Below are 24105 nucleotides of genomic sequence, written 5' to 3' on the forward strand. Positions count from 1 at the left end.
CAAAATCTAAGAAAAAATTCAATTAAAATTCCTAAAAGATAAGGAATTCAGAGAAAAGGAGTGTTCTGGTCCAACAATATTGCTGCCCAAATTGAGTGGAATGCCATATTAAGACGTGAGGAGAACAGATGGGTTACATACCCTGTAGTAACTGGAGTTCTTTGAGATGTGTTGACCCTATGAGTAGTGAACATTCAGATTCTGAATGTGCTCCATGTGCCCAAAACCAGAGACCTTGTCTTTAGCAATGTCAGGAGGGTCTGAGCATGCACCTCCCCACCTATCCCTCATGCTCCACCCTAAAGGAATAAAGGGGGCTGCTGGACCACTACCATTTGAGTTACTTTTCTGCTGCTAGTCCCCAGTAAGGGGAACCAGGTGGTGCAGAAGGAAGGCAGGTAGTGTACTACACACAGGGACAACACATCTTGAAGAACTCAAATTACTACAAGGTGAGTAACTCATCCTTCTTTGACTGATTGTCCCTATATATAGTGAACTTCAGGTGATTCACATGCAATGCCTCTTTAAGGTTCCTTGAGTCTGGTTCCTTGAGTCCTATGGCACAGTAAATTGCAGAACTGCCCTGCCTAGGGAAGCATCAAAAGCAGCTCCTTGCACCAGTGTATATTGTCTAGTGAAGGTGTGTACAGAACTCCAAGATGCTGCTCTGCAGAAGTAAGTAATAGGAACGTCTCTAAGGGAAGCAACCAATCCTGCCTGAGCTCTAGTCAAGTGAGTTCTCACGCTGCCCTCAAAGGAAATATCATTTATCTTGTAGCAGTCAGATGCACTCTGAGATCCATTTCAACAGCGTCTGGGAGGAAAGAGCCTCTCCTTTCATAAATTCCACAAATGAGACAAAGAGTTTATGGGATTTTCAAAATGATTTTATTCTTTGCAGGTACAAGGCAAGAGCCCCGATTATGTCCAGTGAAAGCCATGCAACTCCTCTCTGATAGAACAAGGCTTACAGTAAAACAGAGGTACATAATCTGGTTGATGTGAAATTCCAGCAACACCTAAGAGATAAACTACAGATCTAGTCTTATGAATACCTTGTCCCTCTGAAAAATTGTACAGGGAGGATAAGCCATAAGCACCCCTCGTTCCCCAAGTCTTTTGGCTGACTTGATAGCGACCAGAAATGTTATCTTCTGAGAAAGATATAGAAGACAGCAGGATGCCAGGGGCTCAAATGATGGATGAGATACCATAAAGTGTAAGCTGAGGGAGCTAAGACATATCCCTAAGGCAGTGGTCCCCAAACTTTTTAGGGTTGCACCCTCTTTGCCCCTGTCTGCACACACACACCCCAGCCAGGGTCGGGAGCGGGGCTGCGGGGCATGGACAGGGGTAAGGGGGCTGAGGCTTGGGTAGGAACTGGGGGTGGGTCTGGGGCCAGGGGCAGGGCTGTGGCCAGGGACCAATGCTGGAGTGGGAGTGGAGATGCACCTGGCCGCAGGCCTGGCTGCTGGCCCCCACCACAGCTTGGCTGCAACTACGCTCCCAGCCCCAGCCGCAGAGCCGCAGCCATGGAGTGGAGCTATGGCCATATGGAAAATCATTACTTAAATTAGGGAAGATAGGTATCAATACAAGCATTGTAAGCTGGATAAAAAAATGGCTAACAGGGAGAAGGCAACAGATTGTGCTGATTAAGGGGGGGGATACAACCCTCTGTGGGGTTCCTGGTCTATTTTTTCCCCATTAGAGTCATGGCCATCTCAGTGGGCAAGGGACCCCTCTGGCCTGTCTGACTAGTAGCCCCAGGACTTATCAGAGCTAGAGATGAAAACCTAGGTGCAGGCTAGACACAACTCACTGTCAACCAAGCCTGGGAATGCTGTCTCACATATAGAGCACCACTTGGATTTTACCCGTTGCTTTCTTGGCTGCTCTGCCATACATGTAAGGGGCAGAGGAGCCAGTAGGGAAATACTGCATCAGAGGCTATGGGAAGGTTAAACTCTTGAGAAGTTAACAGACCCAGGGAAGAGGAGGAATGCTAAGGAGGGAGAACACTGCTCCCCACTGCCCAAAAAATTGGGCAGAAAAATTAAAATAGAAGGCGTAAGGGCAAGAGCAAAAGAAACTGCCGCTGTTTGCTGCTGTGGAGGCAGAAAATCTGGCAACAAGCAGGAGCAGAGGGGGCATGGCGAAACCATCCAGCACCAAAACACTGATCCATCTCTGTGAGCTGCGGAGAGAGGAGAGCAGTCCAGAGATCCAGGACTGTGGAATACACTGCGTTGCATAATAGATCATTGCACTCAAATGGAAGGTCCTCCACCATTGTTTGTACCTCCTTTGGGATTCCCAAAGAGGAGAGCCACAATGAGCATCTGATTACCACACCACTGAGTAGAGATTTCACCACCAGGCCCTCCACGTCTAGGGCAGTCTGAAGTGCCAATCTTTGTTTCCAGTTTCTTTCATCAGTCAGAGCCCAGAACTGGTCTCTAAAGTCCTGAGAGGCACCTTATCAGTGAAGCCACCCAGCTTGTCACAGAGCTTGACAGTCTGAAACTCAGAACTGAAAGGAGGCTGAGAAATATGCCTTCCTACCACAGAGGTCAACCCTCTTCACTTTGTTCTCATGCGACCTAGAACTGGGTCGTTTTTGTCAGCTATGCTCGATGGCTACAGACACCATCAATGAGTTGGGAAGCGGGTGAGAAATTAAGTACTCTGACCCTTTCACAGGTATGAAGTACTTCTTCTCAGCCCAACTATAGACTAGTGGGATCATGACATGTGTCTGCCAGAGAGGCCTGGAAGTTTTGAGGATGGCCTCATTAATAGAAAGCACCACTCTGCTCGGGACTGATCTACACAAAATGACCAGCACTTTGTTTGGATCTTTCTACCCCTCTTTCAGGGGAATATGAAGTGATTCTGCAGTCTCTTCAGTAAGTCCTGGAGGGCCTTAGTCATCCGGGCATGGTGGCGAAACTAGAACGACACATCATCCAGGGAAGAAGAAAATGTCACAGGCATAGACAACTTCTGTTCTTCTTTCTATTCTTCCTCATACTGCTGGAGTTGTGATTCTTGAGAAGGCTGAGGAAGTTCCTCCTCCACCCTCTGAGAACCCTAGGTCTCCTTGGGTTGTTATGCCATGAAATGGGTATAAATGTGGTAATCCCACAGATCTTCTGGGATCCAGTATTGCCACTGCGGGATCTCATATTCCTCTGTACTGGTCCACAGAGAGCAGGGCATCAGTGAGTGGCAGGGGAGGGGAGGGAGGAGATATTCTCTCATATGGGAGTGGCGAGAAGCCCTGGAGACTTCTGATGTTCTACCCAGGCAGAAGGGGTCCCTCTCATAGTTCTGTTCCAACCCTGAGAATTCTTATCCCAGATCCAGAAGGGGAGCCCTTAGTATCAGGGGAGGTAGGGTGACCTGCCTCTCTATTTACTGACAGTACCAGAGCCAATCAGGCTCACCCCTTACTTGAGGACAGGGACAGAGATGGATACCAAAGTGATATCAGAAGCAGCTGAAGTCCTGGTGCCGGGCGTTGAGGTCTGGAGAAGGAGGTAACTCTATTTCTGGAAGCAGTAGAAGGTATTCTAGAGCCAAGTAGAGAGTTAGAGTCATTACTATAACTCAGATCATTGAGGCAGAAGATGTTGGATCCAGTGGTACCAATGAGGGTTTTAGTACCAGAGAAGCAGTCCCAGTATTGGAAAGTGCCATGATTTTGCCCTTCAAAATCTCAGTCCAGTCCTTCTTGGTACTAGGTGGTTCTGCTCCAGAGCAGAAAGCTCCCAACGACTTGGTTCAGGACAGGGACTCCTGCCACTGTCCAGGAAGTTTGGATGCCATTAGGCCTACTTGAGGAGTCCCCCTCGGCATCAAACCAAAATGAATGCTGACTGATGAAGCACTTTGAGATGAATCTGACTAACATCTAGTGGCCGTTCCAGCTGTCTGTAGAGATTCTCAATGCCACATCTTCAGATGCTGGTTGAAGTATATGAGGAACTCTTGACAACCATTAGCATGTACCTGTCTTTGTGAAATTATCTAATTACTTAATTCTTCCCAAACCTGACACCCAGAAAAAAACAGCAAATACTTTCCAGGGAGAGATGTACATGAGGAATATCTGGAAGCAGTCTGCACATTTTATTGACTGGCCACAGATATTTTCACAAGCTTTCTACCACATTGCTTATGGAAAAGGCATAGTTTTAGCTTCTGGAAAGTTTCCTGCAGAGAGAAACAAACATCTCCAGAAGATGCTATGCCACTATAAAGATTAAGCTTAATCAATGGACTGCTGGTCTCCGTCTCAAAAATATTATTCTCCATGTTTCCATCACTGGTATGCGGAGTCACAACCAAGTATTTGGGCTAGCTTACAGCAGTAACTAAAAAAAACTGAAAAATGATAAGAGTATCTCTCTCTCTCTCTCTCATACACACACACACAGCTTAACTGATGGAAATGGTTTTTTACAATATCAAAATACTTAGAAATTAAATGTACTTCATTAGTCACTAGTAAGGTCAGAAAATACAGTAATCTTTAAATGATGTTATTGCTACTTGCAAAAATTCTAGCATTTGCATAATATTCATTCAATCTCTACTGTGCTACTGGATATACTCTAAATCTTATTTCGGTAATAGTTTACATGTCAGTTTCATGTATGATACTTTTCTTTATTCCTAAAGGACTCTGTTTATCTTACCAGAAAGGTCAGTTTTTCCTTGACTTTCCTTAAATCTCTCTTTTTTCTCTGTATTTTCCAACAGCTCCTCATATGCCCTTTTGCTGTTACTCTGGGTACAATTTTTCAAATTTTCATCATCTTTTAACCTTTGCTTCAAAAACTCTACTGAGGTCAGTGAAAAATAATCATCATCTTGCATGTCACAGGACTCCAGCTCATCCTCCTGATGGCTGCCCCTATCATTAAACTTCTCAAAAGGAATTCTTAGACCTATATTTACTTCAAATACTGGTGCATATTCTTGCTCTCCTTCCAGTTGCTTTTTTACATCTTCTAACACCTAAATTGATATTCAGATATTATTAAATTGCAAGGATACATTAAAATATTTAATATAGCATTTTTCTTACAAACTGTATCCCAAAACAGAAATAAAAAGTACAGAACATCACACTATACAACAGCGTAAATTACAAGTATCAATTGTGTAAAGACACTATACAGTGAAAAAAAATGAAAACATCTGATCCTAAGACCAAAAGCTGAGGGAGATTATTGATCATCATCAGTGTAAAAGTGTTCACTAAAAAGTAGTTGTATGAATGTTAGAAGTAATTATTCCAGATACAAAACAGAGCCAGCACTTCTGATCTGGAGATGACAGGATGAAATGATTAAACCATTACAGATAGGGACTAGTCAGATGTGAATTTTATTACCAATTCCGTTCTTGGTTTCAACAAGTTACAAAACTCTCTGTGCTTCATTTTCCCCTAATTCTAAAATGGGAGTTGTACTTATCCACTTTTATGGGTCTGTTTTTGAATCTCAGATGGATGCAGATGCATTTTTTTATGAATTACAAGCCTTTTCATTTCAGCTGCCTATTTTTAGTAGATTTAATATTAAACTTGTAGAATACTTCATATTTCCACACCTCCTTAAGTTTTATTATATCTTGTCTACTTTAATAGTGTCAAATAATATTACAAATTTTACTACTTGGGTGGGTTTAAATAAAACCAATTAATATTTACTGGTATACAATTGTTAGCTGAAAATCATTTGTTGTGTGATATGCTATAGTAACAACAGATTCAAAATCTCAATCATTTTCATTAATCTTCTTGAGCAAAATTATGAGATCCTCACTCAGTTAACTCATGCAAATTCCCACTAAAATGAATAGATTTAGTAAAAAACTTAAGGACCATTTTTGTTTTTAAAAGTATCACTCTACATTGGTGCAGAATAGATGCATACCATTCCAAACAGGAACTCTAATACTTTCCAGATCCTTCTGGTGCACTGAGACACTACACCTGCTGCTACACCATACTAGCAGCACTAACTCCCTGTGGTACTTGTTGTCAGAAAGAGGAATACAAAGACTAACTGTGGCCATTCACTGGAAGGCAGGGGAGAGACTGGCTTTCACATGGGAAAAGAAAACCATTATGCTCTTCCTCCCACATGTGCACCCCTGTGCACGTGCCCTCTATCTGATGGCATAAAGGGCAGGGCCAGCCCAACCCTCTCAGTTCCTTCACCACACAAATTTTGGTGATATTAGACTCTAGTAAATGTGATGTAACCTGGGTCATGGAATATATATGTGTTTAACACATCTTGAAGAACCAGTTACTGTACAGTTAAGTAACTATTACTTCTTCTTCAAGTACTTGTACACAGATATATTCTAGTGTTGGTGAGCCCAAGCAGTACTCCTTTTGTGGAAGGAACTCAGAGTCTATTTAAACAGCAAATGCACAACTGCCTTTCCAAAGTGCAATAAATGCTTCAACAGTGGCATAATGTGGAGTGAACCTATGTATCAAAGACCAAGTTGCTGCTTTATAAAGGTCCATGATTGGAACATTGTGCAATACTTTTTGCAGGTGGTACAAGCTTTGCGAAGTCATAACAGGACCTGATGTAGGCAAAGGTCCAACTGGAAATGCTTCATGCTGATATTAGATGATCTCTTTTCTCTGTTTCAGAGTAGCAGCCGTGTTAGTCTGTATCCACAAAAAGAAAAGGAGTACTTGTGGCACCTTAGAGACTAACAAAATTTATTTGAGCATAAGCTTTCGTGAGCTACAGCTCACTTCATCAGTCTTTAAGGTGCCACAAGTGCTCCTTTTCTTTTCTCTGTGTAAGCTACCCAGAGTCTCAGTGAGGATCTACATGGTTTTGTCCTGTCTAAACAGGAAGTGCCCTACAAGAATCCAGTGAGTGCAACCTCTCCTTATCCCAGTGAGCACGTAGTTTCAGAAAGAATGTTGGTAGATGTATGACCTGGTTTAGGTGGAACTCCTTTGACGAGAACTTTGAGGGAGGCCTTAATAAGACCTTGTCTTTGTAGAAAACTGTACGTGGTGGTCCTACTATTAAAGTTTATAGCACTCCCATTCTTGTTACCAACGTTATTAAAATGAGAAAAGCTGTCTTAACGGATAAATGGAAGAGAGCATGAGTCCAAAAACTCAAGCGGCAGATACATAACTGTTACCAATACTAAATTAAGGTCCCAGGGAGGGACCTTACTGTGAGGTCAGGCCTTTCAGAAATCTTCCCTCCATGGGATGGGAGAAAATAGAATTTCCATGGACCAAAGGGTAACTAGCACATGTGGTCTCAAAGTGAACTTTTACTGTACTCATAGAAAGACCCTATTCTTTTAAGTCCAGCAGATATTCCAAAATACCTTGAAACTGCGCTTTGGATGGTGACAGCAGATGACAGTGGGCCCAAATAAAATCTTTCCCACTTATCTAGGCAAATTGCTCTAGGTGAGCTTTTCCTGCTGTTAATATGATGTTCTGTATATTATATGAGCAGATCCTCTCCAGCATCTGTAGCCAGTCAACAACCATGCAGTGAGGGAGAGGCTGTAAGGATCTTGGTGCAGAAACTTTTTCAGATTCTTAGAGATTAAATCTGGGAACAATTGCATGGTTATAGGAGGCTGTCATGACAGAGTCTGAATATCCAAAAACCAATATTGCAACAGCCATGTTAGAGTTATTAATATAATGTTGGTCTGATTTTATTTCAATTTTATGATAAATCTAGAACTCAGTACAATTGAAGGATATGCATATAGAAGTTCTGAGATGCAAGGAAGCCAGAATGCGTCTTATTGATCCTAGACTACGAATGGCCAGGAACAGAAGCGGTTACACTTTGTTTTCTGTGGGTAGTGAACAGGTATAAAGCACAGATACCCCATTTGTTAACTATAATCTGAACTATTTTGTGTTTCAGGGTCCATACATGGTTGCTGATCAACTTCCTACTTAGACAATCCACTAGAACATTCTGCACTCTGGGAAGATGAGATGATCTGAGGCAGATTTTATTTCATTTCATTTCAGGCATCCTAGTAATTTCAGACAAGTCCTCACTGTTGTACTTGGGTGAGCCTACAGATTGGTGCATAGGTTTAGATGGACTGAAACCTTTCCTGAGGCAGGTAGATGGTTGCAGAAAAGTTTAGAATGGCCCCAATAAACTCAATTCTTTGTACATAAGATAGTATCAACTTTTCCTTGTTTATTTCAGACCCAGTTTTGCAAATAGCAAGTGGATTTGACAGATGCTATCTGTTACTTGTTGGCTGGCTTGTCCGTGAATTAAACTGTCCAGTTATGGGAATAAGTGGATCCCAAGTTGTCTGAAATGAGCTAATGAGAAGCTAATCGGAAGCACTGTATATTGGTAGTGACGACCCCCACTAAAAACCTTACGTATTTTCTGTGCCTTGGGTGGATAACCACATGAACATAGGCAACCTTGAGGTCGATAGCAGCTTAGCAATTGTTTGAATCGAAGGACAGGATAATGAAGGCAAGGGGCTCTCATACTTAATTTTAGCTTTCTGAACAGATGTTCTATTTCCTTCGGTCCAGGACAGGCTTGAAAATGCCCTCTTATTTTGGGTACAAGAAAATACCAGAAGTAAAACTCTCTTCCCCTGTGCTGTAAAGGGACCTCCCTCTATTGCTCCAAGACCTAGAGAAGACTGTACATCTTAAACAGTCCAATCTTGTGATAAGTCACTGAATAGGGATGGGGAAAGAGGTTGGCAACATACAGTAAAATGTGGAATTGGATGGTGTATCCCAATTCCACAGCGCCTAGAACGATTTGTGTTTATGAAGTTGCAGATACTGCAGAAATGGTACAACTGATTCCCAGAGGACGGGGACTGGTTGGGAAGATCCAAAATGACTGGTCTCTGCTCCCAGTGAAGTAGTCAAATTGGCTTCCTTGAGGCTGATGGAGGTCGATGGGTAGAGTTCATTGATGCAGATGTAGATTATTTTCTTCATAGAAACTTATGTCACACTCTGGCGAAATCAGCCTGCCAATGTTGAAAGGAGCACTGGCAGTGGCACTGTTGAGGCCTACACTGCCTCTTCTTGGGGCCTGGGGTATACATTTCTAAAGACATTAGTGTCACTCTAGAGTCTTTAAGAGAGTATAAAGCCTTGTCAATCTTTCCACTGAAGAGGTTGCACCATAAAGGTCAAGTTTGGAACTTCCCTACATATGCCTGACGTGGGAAGCCAGGAAGATCTCCCAATGGTGACAGCAGTCACTTATGAAACTGAAGGCTGTATCTGCTGTGTCCAGAGTCATTTGCAACAATGTCATGGCTATTTGCTGGCCCTCAGCCACAACAGATTTAAACTGGTCCTTCACTTTTTGAGGCAATTTGTCAGTAAATCTGTTCAGTGACTCAGTTATTAAAATCATATTTCAATAATAGTGCCTGGTAGTTTGTAATTGTTATTTGGAGGCTACAACTAAAATAAGTCTTCTTTCCTTCCAAGCAAATCAAGCCTCTCTGGCTCCTTGTCCTTTGGAGTAGATTTGAAATGCCCATCTGACCTTCTCCCTTCACCATTATCACCAAAGAACCCAGCAGAGGGTCAATAAAGAGCTTCTCAAACCCCTGCAATGGCAGTTAATAGTAGAAGTCAGCTCTTTTTGAGATTAGTGATGGTCTCCTCAGGGAACCTAGAATCTTAAGCCACTGTGTTACCTCTCTGCCTTAGCAAGAAAGAGCTTTGCTGGAGCTTAAACTGTGTGACAGCTCCCTGCCACATCAGTCTGTCTGCCTTACCAGAAAACTATTCAAGATTCTGCCAGTCTAGACCTTGCCTCATAAGTAACATTCAGTGCGCTCCAATTCCCAACCTCCCCAGAGATGTTTCTCTGCAGTATCCAGCCCCTCTCATTGGACACTTACAGAAATTAAGTCTGAAGTCTCCAAAGAGGCAATAAACAAACACCAGCCTCCTGACTCACTGAGAACACATCTTAACTTAATACACAGCACTGAGATGGGGTCCGTAGTAAAAATAAGCATAAAGTTTATTAATAAAGAACACAGATTTAAGTGATAATAAGCAAGAGAAAAAGAGAATGGCATGGTTACAAATAAAACAAAAGTAACACACTTTCTTTTGTCTAAAGAAAGTTTACAATCCTGGTCTCAGGCAATTTCTCATCTACAGTCAGTTCTCATTCTCTTCATCCCCCATGGTTGAAGGATCAACTTTTCACAGATGTCAAGAGTGCCGGCCTCTTCTGTCCTTTAAAGTGATGGATACTAAGCACTTCTCTCTCACCTTCTTCCTATAGTCCAGCAAACCTTTGAAATGTATTCTTTTGAAGTGTATCCCAAGATAAAGTTATTCTCCCCTGCTGATTAACAGACACAGTCTTCCTCATCCTCTTGGGAATTAGCTCTTTCTGTTGATTACTTTGTTTACCTTAAATTCAAATGTACTTCCACTGTACCTGGCATCACCTTGCTCAATTTACACTGGATGCACAGGTAAATGGGCTAAACAACATGCCTTAGCCCAGGAAAAATGTGTTCATCAAGTCCACCCCCAAAAAATATTTTAGGAATATATTTCCAGCACACACACACACAACCCATTACACATCATTCATATGTATTTCATGCAATGATATTCATGACTAGTGTGTCACCACTTTTCATATAAAGAAAAGGAGTACTTGTGGCACCTTAGAGACTAACCAATTTATTTGAGCATAAGCTTTCGTGAGCTACAGCTCACTTCATGCTTATGCTCAAATAAATTGGTTAGTCTCTAAGGTGCCACAAGTACTCCTTTTCTTTTTGCGAATACAGACTAACACGGCTGTTACTCTGAAACCTGTCACTTTTCATATGATACCTTCCAAGACACTGTTTATAGTACAATAAGTTGAGTTAATTGCTTATTCTTCGGGGTTCAGACCCCCTGCTCTCTCCCTGAGGTGTCTGGACCCTAACTGTCACAACACCAGAGAAGCTGGTGTTTGCCACAGGAATTTAGCAGGGTCCAAAGATTTGATGGTGTTGATATGTAAAGATACCTGCCTGGGTACAGCTCAGTATAATATATTCAACAATCTGTGAAGGCTTTCTTGGACCACTACCCCAGGGATAGCGCGAGACAAGACAACCCTCTACATGGGATCCTGGAAGGATCTGTAGTCATCCAGGACCCATGAAGATGATTCAGGTATAATGGTCTCTTCTGGTGAGGAAGACAGACAGATGCATTGGAATCTGCTGTTCTTCCTGCATGCCCTCATCCAAAGGAGCTAAGCTAGCAACAGGATGAGCCATTTGAGGGAGCACAATATCTTTTCTAGAAGGTTGGTCTGGATTGAAGTTGAGAGATCTCATTGCTTGCAGGATTTCCCCGGCACTCAATAATATCACAGGGAGTAAGTGTAAGGAGCTGGTGGCTAACAAGAAGGACATCAAGAAGTTATCTTCTTGCCAGGGACCTGTAGGTATGCTTGTAAAAACACTTTATAGAATACTGCCTGGATGTGGATGGTGGGGGAAATTTGGATGAATGGGATTTAGCAGGGGAAGCCTCTCTGCTGCTCTGTAAATCTGATGGGGAAAAAGAATATTCCTTTGGTAAGGACAGTGCGGTGCCAGTAGGTGTAACCTGGAGCCCTTATATTTGAAGGCTTCAGACTGGCTTTAATGGTACTGAAGCCAGTCCCAAGACCCCTGATTTGACATATGAGAGACCCTGGAACTGACATGCGGAGCAAGTCTCTGGCTGCCATAGACACTTGGGGATTTCATGGTACTGAGAGTATTGGTGCTGCAGTCATTAGTGCCATCTCTGAACACATCAATGGTAATCATCTCAGGGTTACTGCTACCAAAAGAACGGTGGAGGGTAGCAGCTTCATTGGCACCCAAGTGGTCAATACTGGCATCATTGGTACCAGTGCCAAGTAACCTGATGTAGACAGTACTAGTTCAGTACCAGTCAACTTATAAGGTACCTTTTCACTGAGAGTATGATGGGTCAGTCTCCACAGGTGCTCCAGAAGCCCTTTTTGGGTCCTGAGCGATCATTGATATATACAGAGCTTGAAGTCCTAGGAGTTTTTGATGATGTTCCCAGGCATGGGAACAGTGCTTCTTTTCTCTGGTCATCTTAAGGATTTTTCTCCATCTATCAGAGGACAAGGACCTCAATGATGGAACATATGAAGTTGTAGCTGCTGGAGCACTTCTAGAGGTGGCGTGCTTCACTTGATCAGTTTCAGGCTGGCCAGGATCACAGACTGGAAGTATATGACTCTCCATAAGCTATTCTCTCAGACAGGCTTCTCTGGTTTTTAATTCTCTAGAGAAGCACTTGCAAATAGCACATGTCCCTGACATGATCTTCACCTAAACAGATGAGGCATCTAATACGGCTATCATTAACAGGCGTAACTACCTTGCAAGACAAGCAGTTTTTAAAGCCTGGGGACTTATGCATGACTCAAGTCAATACTGGAGCACCACCTTATGAACAAAACAAATAAAAGCAAATCTTCTATTAGAAGACAACAAAGGAAATACTATACACTAATGACTACACTAAGTATTTACACAAGAAAAGTTATTGATGAGCACAGAAAAACAGTGAGCACAAGATGTCACTGGGATCTCCAACTTTTAGCAACAGGTGGTCAGAAGGAACTGAGAGGTGGACGGGTAATCCTGCCCTTTATGCCCTCAGTTGGAGGAATGAGGACACTCAGGGAGTGTGCACCACCCCAATGGGTATTGATCACTAGAATCCTCCAGTTCTAGTGCACTGGGAAGCACACACACTAACAGTGGAATATATATATGTCAAGCACTCAAAGAAAAATCCTATATTTTGGCAGCTGCTTTACCTTGTCAATATCAGCTACAGTAATTATTTCAGGATTTAAAACTTTGTCCTCCCTTGAATGGAAAGATGGTTCTTGAGATGCTCTCTCAAAATCTTGAATGAATTCTTCAGATACTCCTACTGAACTGTATTCTGCATCCAACAGGCCAGACTGTCTCACAAGAGTGTTCTTATAAATACTGAATTAACAAAATGAACCAAAGAAAATGATATTATATGTTTCTTACTAATTAGACAGAAAAGAATTACTGATTACCTATATCTTTCAACACTAAAGCAGCTTCGTTAAAAATGTTTGTAACATTTTTTCAATAGATCTCTCTATTTTTCAGGTAAACTTATTAGTAAGATCAGTGATACTCAGATCTCAGCATTTCAGGAGCCAAATTAGCAATCAACATTACCCAAAAGAGCCACAGTAGTGTGAATTTATTATTTCATTTACTATTTTTATATATATTCTCACAGCAAAACGACTGACCAAGTATTATGATTTTATAATCTATATCCTGATTGGATAATAACTTAATTGGTTGATATTAAATAACTTAATAACTTAGATTGGTTGATATTAAAACACTCTGTAATTTAATTATGTGTTATAAGGAGCTGCAGGAGACACATTAAACAACCACTTTAAAGAGCTTGCAAGCCTCAGTCTGAGTATCACTGAGATAGAGAGACAGACAGACTATACACTTCACTACATCACGATTTCACATCATGGCTTTATATATCAGGCATGAACTATCATTTTTCCAAATAAAAACACAAACCTGTATTTGTAATGTAATCTAGAAGGAATATAAAAATTTACAGTGTGTGGGGAACTGGATGACTCAGGGAATTGGTAAAGAAATATGAAGATCTTCAGTTTTAGGCCATGCGTTCAAATATGGTTCAGACAAGTAGTAATGGAATATTGTCATACACTATATATATTTGTCTTTGTGAAAGGAGTTGTGATCCCAGTCCAGATCCCACACATTATATAAACCAATATCATGTGGCAGCCTGTTAACCTCAGCAGAAATATGAAGAACTATATGGAAACAGAAATTAAAATTACTCTGACACCTCTAGGGGTTCTCTCTGGAACTTTGGGAGGACACATTGATTAGGTGGTGTAGAGATAACTGGATACTTGCTAGCTGTGTTACATCTGTTTTGTGGATAAAGAAAAAAATTCAGATGCCAGAACATTAATTCTGCACTCTTTCACGGCACTAAAATTCACTTAAAAGAAACATTTGAAATACTTCAAAGAGGAGAGCACTTCAATGAGGAAAAACTACAAACTATGAATACTCACATCAAATGTAGGTTACATTTGAACTAATGTCAAGTAAATGCCATAGTTTCCTTACTCATGGATCTACTCATTCATTATGTGTAACTTCCCCAGCCTCAATTACAAATAAAGAAAGTTCACTAACCAAATAAGGAAGTATTAGTCTAAAACAACAGGTCATGTATTTCCATCACAAATGCATGCTACTGTAGCCAAGTTACACAAATCCAATTTTATACTGCAGACTAAGGGTACAATCCAAGGCCCACTGAAGTCAATGGAAAGACTCCTATTAACTTCAGTGGACTTTGGATGAGAACATAAGAATGGATCTATAGATCTGAGCCCTAAATGTGGAAAGAACCCACGGACCAGTAAAGTACGGAGCTTTAGATCCAAGAGAGGCACACTGCCCACACCCAAAATCTGGAAGCCTACAATCCTTTCACCTGGAGCAGTGAAGAAAGCACATTAATGTTGCCCTTGAGCCCCTCCCCAGCCTTGGGTCTAAGAGCCACGGATCTGCCGCTTACTGTACTGATGTCTCCATTAAGAGTCAAATCTCACATCTCTAAGTATTTACAATAAGGAAATCATGTGTGTAGAGGGCTTGAAAACAATGTAGAAGAAACTGATGGTCCACAAACAATTTAAAAGCAGAGCAAAATAAAAAAGAATCAGATTACTTTAAGAAAATAATATAATGAAATTAAAATGTTTTAAACCAGTGCTCCCAACCTAGAGCACCACAAATAACCTTATAAGGTTTTCATTCTTCTTTTCATCTGGATTGGTCACATTGCTGGAATCCTTAAATAACTCCAACAGCAGCTGGAGAGCATTGTGCACCAGTTTACGGAGCAGTTCTTGGAAGATCTTGTCAACTAGCTGAAGAAACCTTGAAAAGCGTTTCATCATCTGACGCCATTCACTTATCTCAACATATTTTGGATTTTCTTTGCTGTCAGTTGGCACAGACTGAAAAAGCTTTTGAGCTCCCTTCATTTCTGCCACCTACAGTGTTAGTAAAAATAAATTTAGACAGGTATGCTTTAACTCCCTTATACATCACATTCAGCACATTTTGTAACAGTCAACCTTTTATTACAGACTTTTCTGTATTGTTCAGAAATGCTTTTAAGTTCCATAGAGACAGACACACCATGGAAATTCAATTTTTCTATGCTAAATAAGACAATACTTCTGAAAGAAATAATTCTTTATCTTTTTAATATGTTAGTAGAGTATAAATAAAGATAAATATTACAAAATAACCAAAAATATACATTAGTAATAAACACTAAAATAAACTAAGGCCCTATCCAGAGTGTCCTCAAAGCCTAATGCCTACCATACTTTAATTTAAGCTTTTACTATAATATATGTTTATACACACATACACTAACTTTTAAAATTAATTCCTCAATGTCAATGCATTTGCACAAACATGCTGCATGCACACTATCCAAGGTGTTCTCAGTCACCAAAACAGGGTTTGGCAGAAGTATTTGTTGGATCACAGAACTGAAGTGCAATTTAGGAAAGAGCAGAGGTGATTTTTGGTGTCCGTTGGGACATAATCAGCCTGTGAAATAATTCTGGGAGGCAGGCCATGACTGGTCAATATATGGGAGAGGAGACTGGGGGTCCTGTTGCCGGTAGTCTCAGTACAGATATAGATATTACTACACAGCACATATGATACCTCTAGGGGACTGAAGCTGCATTTGGCTGGCTCATAGAGTCCAGTGGCATTGGTTTGGACAAGATAAGGCTTTCATACAGGATTCTTCCATGTGGTGTGAACAAACATTCATTCATTATATATATATATATATAATATGGACATATCTACCAGCAGTTTAGCTGAATTAAACACTGATTCTTTAAGGAGGGCATACAGGCATGAAAGGGGGTCAATTTTATGAATTTGCCATCGTGCCAACTATGTTTTATATCTAGTATCCAACAAGCTAGATTTGTCAATGTGATAAGTGTTATAGCCATCATCAGAACAGAATCTAATTAGGATAACCCCTTTTTATTGAGTCCAGGAAGCATTAGCTTATTAATTTAATGCTAGGTTCTTTTCAAATCAATTTTCATCTTGAACCTTTTTTTTTTTAATCAGGACACTTGATTACTCTTAACCAATCAACAATTTATTAATTCACGCAGAAACACATTAGTATAAAATCAACATTTCCCAAATCAATTGAAGAGACAACCAATATTCTAGGCATGTACTGAACGTAAAAATACAGTCTTGAAAGCAAACATTGTAGATGAGGGTTGAGGATCAGCAGCTATACCAAGGAAGAAATGGTCACTCAACCGGTACAGCAACTGTGGTTCTTCAAGATATGTGCCCGGACAGGTGCTCCATTCTAGATATGCTTGCACCCCTTCGCCTTTGATCGGAGATTTATAATAGTAGCGTCTATTCGACTCATGCATGCACGTTACTCAGCCTCATGCTCCATGCTGTTATATAGTATTGGCAGGCAAACCACCTTCAGTTTCCTCTCTATCAGGAAGCAAAGAACTCTGAAGCAGATGGGAAGGAGAGAGGGTAGTGGATCACCATAGGGATACATATCTTGATTGTACCGCAGTTTCTGCACAGTGAGAGTAACCACGTCGTCTTTTTCAAATAGCGTCCCTAGGGATGTGCCACTCTAGGTGGTTACTGAGCAGTTCCCCTTAAGGAGGAGGGAGCTTCGGAGTTGAGTCCAATATCAAAAGAAATCTGATGAGGTTCAACAAGGACAAGTGCAGAGTCCTGCACTTAGGATGGAAGAATCCCATGTACCGCTACAGACTAAGGACTGAATGACTCAGCAGCAGTTCTGCAGAAAAGGATATGTGGCATTTTGGGATGTATAAGTAGGGGCATTGCCAGCAGATCGAGGGACGTGATTGTTCCCCTCTATTCAACATTGGTGAGGCCCCATCTGGAGTACTGTGTCCAGTTTTGGACCCCACACTACAAGAAGAATGTGGAAAAATTGGAAAGAGTCCAACGGAGGGCAACAAAAATGATTAGGGGACTGGAACACATGACTTATGAGGAGAGGCTGAGGGAACTGCGATTGTTTAGTCTGCTGAAGAGAAGAATGAGGGGGGATTTGATAGCTGCTTTCAACTACCTGAAAGGGGGTTCCAAAGAGGATGGATCTAGACTGTTCTCAGTGGTAGCAGATGACAGAATGAGGAGTAATGGTCTCAAGTTGCAGTGGGGGAGGTTTAGGTTGGATATTAGGAAAAAGCTTTTTCACTGGGAGAGTGGTGAAACACTGGAATGCGTTACCTACGGAGATGGTGGAATCTCCTTCCTTAGAGGTTTTTAAGTTCAGGCTTGACAAAGCCCTGGCTGGGATGATTTAGTTGGGGATTGGTCCTGCTTTGAGCAGGGGGTTGGACTAGATGACCTCCTGAGGTCCCTTCCAACCCTGATATTCTATGATTCTCTGATCAAGGAAAGCACAGCCAAGCTGAATGCTGCATCAAAAGCAGAGTCATGACTTATTACATAGTGGTCCGCAATGTATGTGCAGAGGTCAAAGTCGAAGCCCTATACATTTTAATGAAAACATTTTTGAGAATGGCTGTAAAGGTGGAAATGGACCTTGTAGAGTGAGTTTTGCATGTCCAAGGGTGCTTCAAGATTGGCAGCAACATCTAATGCAGTTGGATACCCACTTGGAAAGTCTTTGTTCAGAGATTGCAGACCCTTTTGAGCCGTCTGTGAACGAGACAAATAATTCGGGAGCCTTTCTGAAAGGTTTAGTTCTGTCAGGATAGAAGGTTAGGGTTCCTGATATCAACTGTGTGTAACAGTGCCTCTTCTTTGTCTAGGTGAGGTGTAGGATGGAAGATCAGGAGGTGAATGGGTTAGTTAATGCGGAACTCGGAAGATATTTCTGGTAAAAACCTGGCATCTGGTCGTAATGTGACCTTGTCCTTGAAAAATATTGTGAAAGGGGGATATACTATAAGGGCTCCTATTTCCCCAGCTCGTCGAGCTGATGTAATGGCTACCAGAAACACTGTTTTCATTGATAAATGGAGGGGTGAGCAGGCAGCCATCAGTTCACACGGTGATCTCATAAGGCATTTAAGAACCGGACTGAGGTCCCAAACCAGAGTAGGATGTTTGACCGGTGGAAAAAGATTTCAAGCCCCTTCAGGAACCTCTCTGTCGCTGGGTGGTCGAATACGGAATAACCTTCTATTGGAGAATGGAATGCCATGATAGTTACCAGGTGGACTCTAACAGAGATCAGCAACAGCCCCAAGTTTTTTAGTTCTAGGATGTAGTCCAATATATATCTGACAGAGATAACGTTGTTAACAGAATGTGTTTGAGGTCACACCTGCAATCAAACCTTGCCCATTTTTGTAAGTAAGTGTAGTGCATAGACTTTTCTGCAGCTGAAAGTTCAGAAAATTTACTCTCTCTGAATAAGTCATTTCTAATCCTTTGAACCATTGACCAGCTATGCTTTGAGGCGAAGAACTCCGAGACTGGGGTGAAGGACCTTCCCTCATTCCTGGGAGAGGCCTGGAGAGTGATCAGTGAGTAAATGGCCAGCTGTATCAAGTAAGGAAACCATGTTCATTTGGGCCAGGTCGGAACTATTAGAATAACTCTGGCTTTGTCATTTTTATTTCATGTAGAAATTTGGATATCAGAGGAGTCAGGAGTACACATACAGTAGACCTGACAACCACTGAAAGTGAAAGGTATCCCCCAAGAATCAGTGACTCAGCCCGCCTCTGCAGCAGAACTGGGCACATTTCTTGTTTATCATCATTGTGAACAGGTCTATTTGAGGAGTGCCCCATTGCCAGAATATGTGGTGAAGAATGATGGAATCCATCTCTTACTCATGGTCTTGAGAGAGACCATGCACACTGAATTAGTTTGTGGTCCCATTTTGAACTCCTGGGAGGTAAGCTGCTGTGATGACAATTTGATTACGTATGCACCAATTGCAAAGCTAGACAGCCTTGGCGCAGAGGTAGGGAGATCTTGTCCCTCCTTGCTGGCTGGTATAGAACATGCATGACATGTTATCCATCATGACCTTTATGTGTTTGCCCCTGATTAGTGGGAGAAACTGGAGATAATCATATCTGACCACCCTAAGTAACAGGAGGTTGATGCATAGAGTGGTTTCTTGAGGCACCCACCTGACCTGAGCTATGTGGGTGTTTAGATGAGCTCCCCACCCCAATAGGGACACATCCATCATTATGACAATCATTGGGGGAGTGTGGGTGAAAGGGACTCCTGCACAAACATTGTGAAGATATTTCCACCCACAAAGATAGGTATGGAAAGTAGTGTAGTTAGACTGTGTCTGTTTGGTGAATAAAACAGTCCTGAGCCACCCCTGAAGGCAACACATTCCCAGTCTTATACTGTCTATAATAAAACTACCAACTGCCATATGCCCCAACAGCTGAAGACAATCTTTAACCGGGGTTTGAGGGCTAATCTGGATTGTGTTGACTATGTTGGATACAACCACGAATCTGTGCACTGGGAAGTAGGCTCTTGCCTCTATTGAAATGATATAAGCTACAATGAATCTAACTTTCACACACAAGTCAAGGGGAATTTTTGAAAGTTCAACTGTAGGCCCAATTTGAGGAGCAGGTCTATTGCTTCACAAGTTGCCTGTGAAGTTACAATTAAGGAACAACCTTTCAGAAGCCACTCATCTAGGTAAGGGAACACCAGATGTCTTTTTCTGCAGAGGTGTGCCACTATTACTGAAAACACCTTTGAAAAAGACCTTTGAGGTAAATGGTAGGTTGAAAGGGAGCGCCCTGTACTGAAAATGGTCCTGACCAATAGTAAAATGTAGGAATCTTTTTGAGAGATGGGTGGATCACTATATTGAAATATGCACCCTGAAGGTCAAGGGCTGAGAACCAGTCCCCTTGGTCCAGTGATGAAATTATTGCTACAAGTGTCACCATACTGAATTTTTGTGCCTTCACGAACATGCTGAGTTGCCTTAGATCTAGGATGGGTCTCCAACCATTGTTCTTTATTGGAACCAGGAAATAGGAATATAATCCCTTTCCTCTGTGCTGCATGAGAACCGGTTCTATAGCACCCAAGAGTCCACCATTGATAGATCCATCAATGGCTATTAGCCAGGATGGACAGGGATACAAAATCATGCTCTGAAATGTCCTTAGCCTTTGTTTGCAGAAGGTGGGAGTGGATAACAAGGGATGGATCACTCAATGATTACCTGTTCTATTCATTCTCTCTGCAGCACCTGGCATTGGCCACCATCGGAAGACAGGATACTGGGCTGGATGGACCATTGGTCTGACTCAGTATAGTTGTTCTTATAAGAATAGGAAAGAGTCCATTTCCTGCTGTAGCAGATTCTCATGAGAGTGGTCCCTATAGAGAGATGGGGAAGGGGGATTGGCAGGTGGCAGAGAAATAATGTGGATGGAGTACCCTGTGCAGAAATCTTCAAAACCCACTTTTCTATAGTGACTGACTCCCAAGCCCACCAGAGTGGTAAAGGCAGTCGCCAAAGAAAGGAAGGTAGGTGAATAGATGCAGTTGGCAAGAATGGGGATGGTAACTCAGAACCTCGACCACCCCCATCAAAATTTGTGAGTGAAGGTGGAAGACTGTGAGGTTGAAGATTTAGAAGTGAGTGGTTTTCTTCTATGGTACCTCTGTCCCTTGTGTTGAGGTTTGTATGATCTCTGGAAGCTTGAGAGTAGGACAGGACAGGATATCTGTGCTATCTGGGGCTTACTAAACTTTCTCTTGAGGGCAGGTACATAGATCCCAAGAGAACATATTAAGTAGCTCTCGAGTCCTTTAATGCAGAGATTTGTCCATGTTGTCAGCAAACAGTTTGATATCATCAAAAGGAAAGTCTTTGACTGTATTTTGCATCTCCTTTGAAAATCCTGAGAGCTGGAGCCAGGAGGCCCTCTTCATAACTACCACTGTAGAAATCAAATTGGTGGCAGTATTAGCAGCATTATGGGAGGTCTGCAGAGATATTTTAGCACGCAGCTGGCCTTCTGCAATAAATTCCCTGGAACTGTTCTCTTTGTTTTGCTAGTAGATGCTCAGTAAACAAATTCAGCTTAGTATAATTTGCATGATTATACTTTGGCATTAAAGCCTGGTAGTAGGCAAATCTGAACTGTATAGTAGCTGACAAATATGAGTTTCTACCAAACAAGTAAAGGTGCTTATGATAGGGCCTGGATTTAGCGTGGTGCTTCCTTCCACAGCCATTAACCATGTCGACCACCAAGAGTAAGGAGAGGGATGAGAAAATAAAAATTCTCCTTATACAGGACAGACTGATAATATTTTTTAGCAACTCTCTTGCATGTAGGTGGAATTGTGACTGGGATGTGCCAGATAATGAGGCCCCTCTAGAACCTGCAAAAGTTAACAGGCAAGGCAGTGCGGGCAGATGAAGCTGTATGAAGGATGTCAAGCAGCTTATGATATGATTCTTTAACCTCTTCATAAGGCATTTACAAATAATCCACAATTCTCTTGACAAGGTCTTGAAACTGCTTGAAATTTCAACCAGGGATGGAGGAGGTGGCATAACTGCCTCACCCAGGAATGAAGAAGAGATATTGGCCAGTGGAGAGATGTCTTCATCAGCCTTAGCTTCCCATTCCTCAAAGATTTCTTTCTCTCTAGAAAACTGGAACCTCAGGGAGGGTGATGAAGGTTATTTATCCGACTGATGGTGCTCAAAGCCCTAGCAAACTGCTGGCGATCGGACACTCGAGGGTTCCAGCATGGCCAAGGAGGTGGTGCATATGGCATGGGTGGAGGCATCCCTGGGGTTCATACCAGCTAGATGGTGGTTGTGGCCATTTCTCACAAGTGATACCAATCTCCTCAAAGAACTTTGGAAAAGAGCCTCTACACAAATGCAGAGGAGAGCCTTGCACATATATTTGGGAGACTGAGGCAAAAATCTTCATCAGAATCCGTCTCTTCCAAATCATTCCATAGTAGTGGATCACCGGACAAAACCATGAGGTGAAACAGTCAGAACTGGGCACAACGTCCAGCAACCTGGAAGTCCTCGGTACTGGGAGTATATCAGAGCCTAGAAATGAAGAGTTGGGCATCTCGAACACAGCAAGGTCTCAGGGAAAACAAAACTCCTGCAGTACCTTGTCCATGGCCTGCGCTGAAGTGACAGTGGCTGAGGGAGTTGCCGGTATTGTGAATCTTGACCACTCTAAGGGGAGTATAGAAAGACCTTGAGAAGGCTTCTTCGGTTCCAAATGAGAAGAGGTAGCGCTCTTCTTGTTGCCTCACTCCATTGATGGTGTCGATGGCCTCTCGGAGCCTTGGTCTTCATAGTCTTTAGGTTTGACAGTGCCCTTGGTACCTGAGGAACCAGCAGCCTCATGGGTACCAGGTCTGAGAGCAGTGGATACTGAAGTAGCTGGAGTCATTAGAGACCGTATTTCTTTGAGGCAGATCCCCTACCTGGAGAACTCAAGGGATGGTCATTGGGAGGAAGCCTGGGTCTTCCTCTTAGATGCCCTCATGGAGTGTAGTTCAGAGACAGACAGTGACAGTGGATTTACTAGGAGACCAGCAAACGGGGGGCAGAGAGGGGGGTCCCCTGGCCAGGGTCAGTGATTGAGTGCAGTGAGTTCTCCATTATCTCCCTGTTTTTTCTGGCTCTAGATTTTAATGCCAGACAGAAGTTGCACTTTTGGGAAATATGAGATTCCCTGAGGCAACAGCTGTATGAGGATTGTCCATCAGTCACCAGGGTTGCCTCCTGGAATGACAGGCAGTTCTTGAAACCAAGAGAACTGGGCATGCCCTCCCAGTAAAGTAAAACTCCTGGGAGGAGAGAAACTATATAAAAGATATTAGAAGAAAACTATATTAAAAAAATTGAAAGTTTTTTTTAAACTACTACAAGCTAAAACTACTACTAAGAACAACTATAATAAGCTAACAAGTAAAAGAGTTAAGGGGACACATCTGAAATAAAACTCAACGTAAACAACTGCAAAGACTCAGTCTCAGGCTGAGGTGGTAAAGAAGGAACTGAAGGCAGTCCACCCACAGAGTGCTATATAACAACAGCACGGAGCACAGGACTGAGTAACACATGTGTAGACCAAGCAGACTGTGCTATGAGAAATCTCTGATCAAAGGTACAGGTGGCACAAGTGCACCTAGAGTGAAACAATCATAGTGACAACACCTGAAGAAGAACAATACAAATCGCCAAGATGTCTTCTTATTTTTATATATGATCATTAATCATCATTTCATCAGTATTTCTAAAATGTTTTTCACACTTCTAGTGTTTCCCCAAGAAATAAGGATACCCTTTTACTAAAGGCGCTTTTAAGAATATGATCCCTGCTATTTGAATGGTTTGGTGTGGAAGGGAAAGTTTGCAATATCAAAAGCAATTGCTTAAAGTTATTGTTTTAAATTTCTCTTAGGCTAATTTGTTTGGATTTATAAAGGAGGGCACACATATAACATTAGGTAGTTAAAATTCAAAATAACCTCCAGTTATTTATATTAAAAAACAGGAGAAATACAATCTTTGAAATGAAATCTCACCACTTCCTGCCCTGCTAATCTGGAAATAAGGAAGTCTTTTACACATGGCTGGTCCATACATCTGATGCTTCTGGATTCTGCAGCTTATCTGGAGTTCAACAACTCTTCTTAGACCTTGCCCCTGAAGATGGGGGCAAGTCTTTCCCACATAAGATTTTAGCAAAATTCTTCAATATCTCTTCTGGGTCCTGTGACCCTGGACAATGGGAGAGGCCATCCATGGGGTGTCATGCACAGTGACCTCAGTTTTATATACACTGATTTAAGGAC

At 42.0% G+C, this 24105-nt stretch overlaps 1 protein-coding gene across 1 annotated transcript in view; it reads right to left on the bottom strand.

Moving 5' to 3' along the window:
• The window catches only part of DNAH14 (dynein axonemal heavy chain 14), a 454606-nt gene that overhangs the window by 363581 nt on the left and 66920 nt on the right, over positions 1–24105 (bottom strand). The window contains 3 exon segments of the mRNA XM_078851974.1: positions 4707–5028; positions 12915–13092; positions 14962–15218. Coding sequence (XP_078708100.1) covers positions 4707–5028; positions 12915–13092; positions 14962–15218 — 757 coding nt within the window.

Source organism: Lepidochelys kempii, chromosome 3 (assembly GCF_965140285.1).
Source record: "Lepidochelys kempii isolate rLepKem1 chromosome 3, rLepKem1.hap1, whole genome shotgun sequence".
Taxonomy (NCBI): domain Eukaryota; kingdom Metazoa; phylum Chordata; order Testudines; family Cheloniidae; genus Lepidochelys; species Lepidochelys kempii.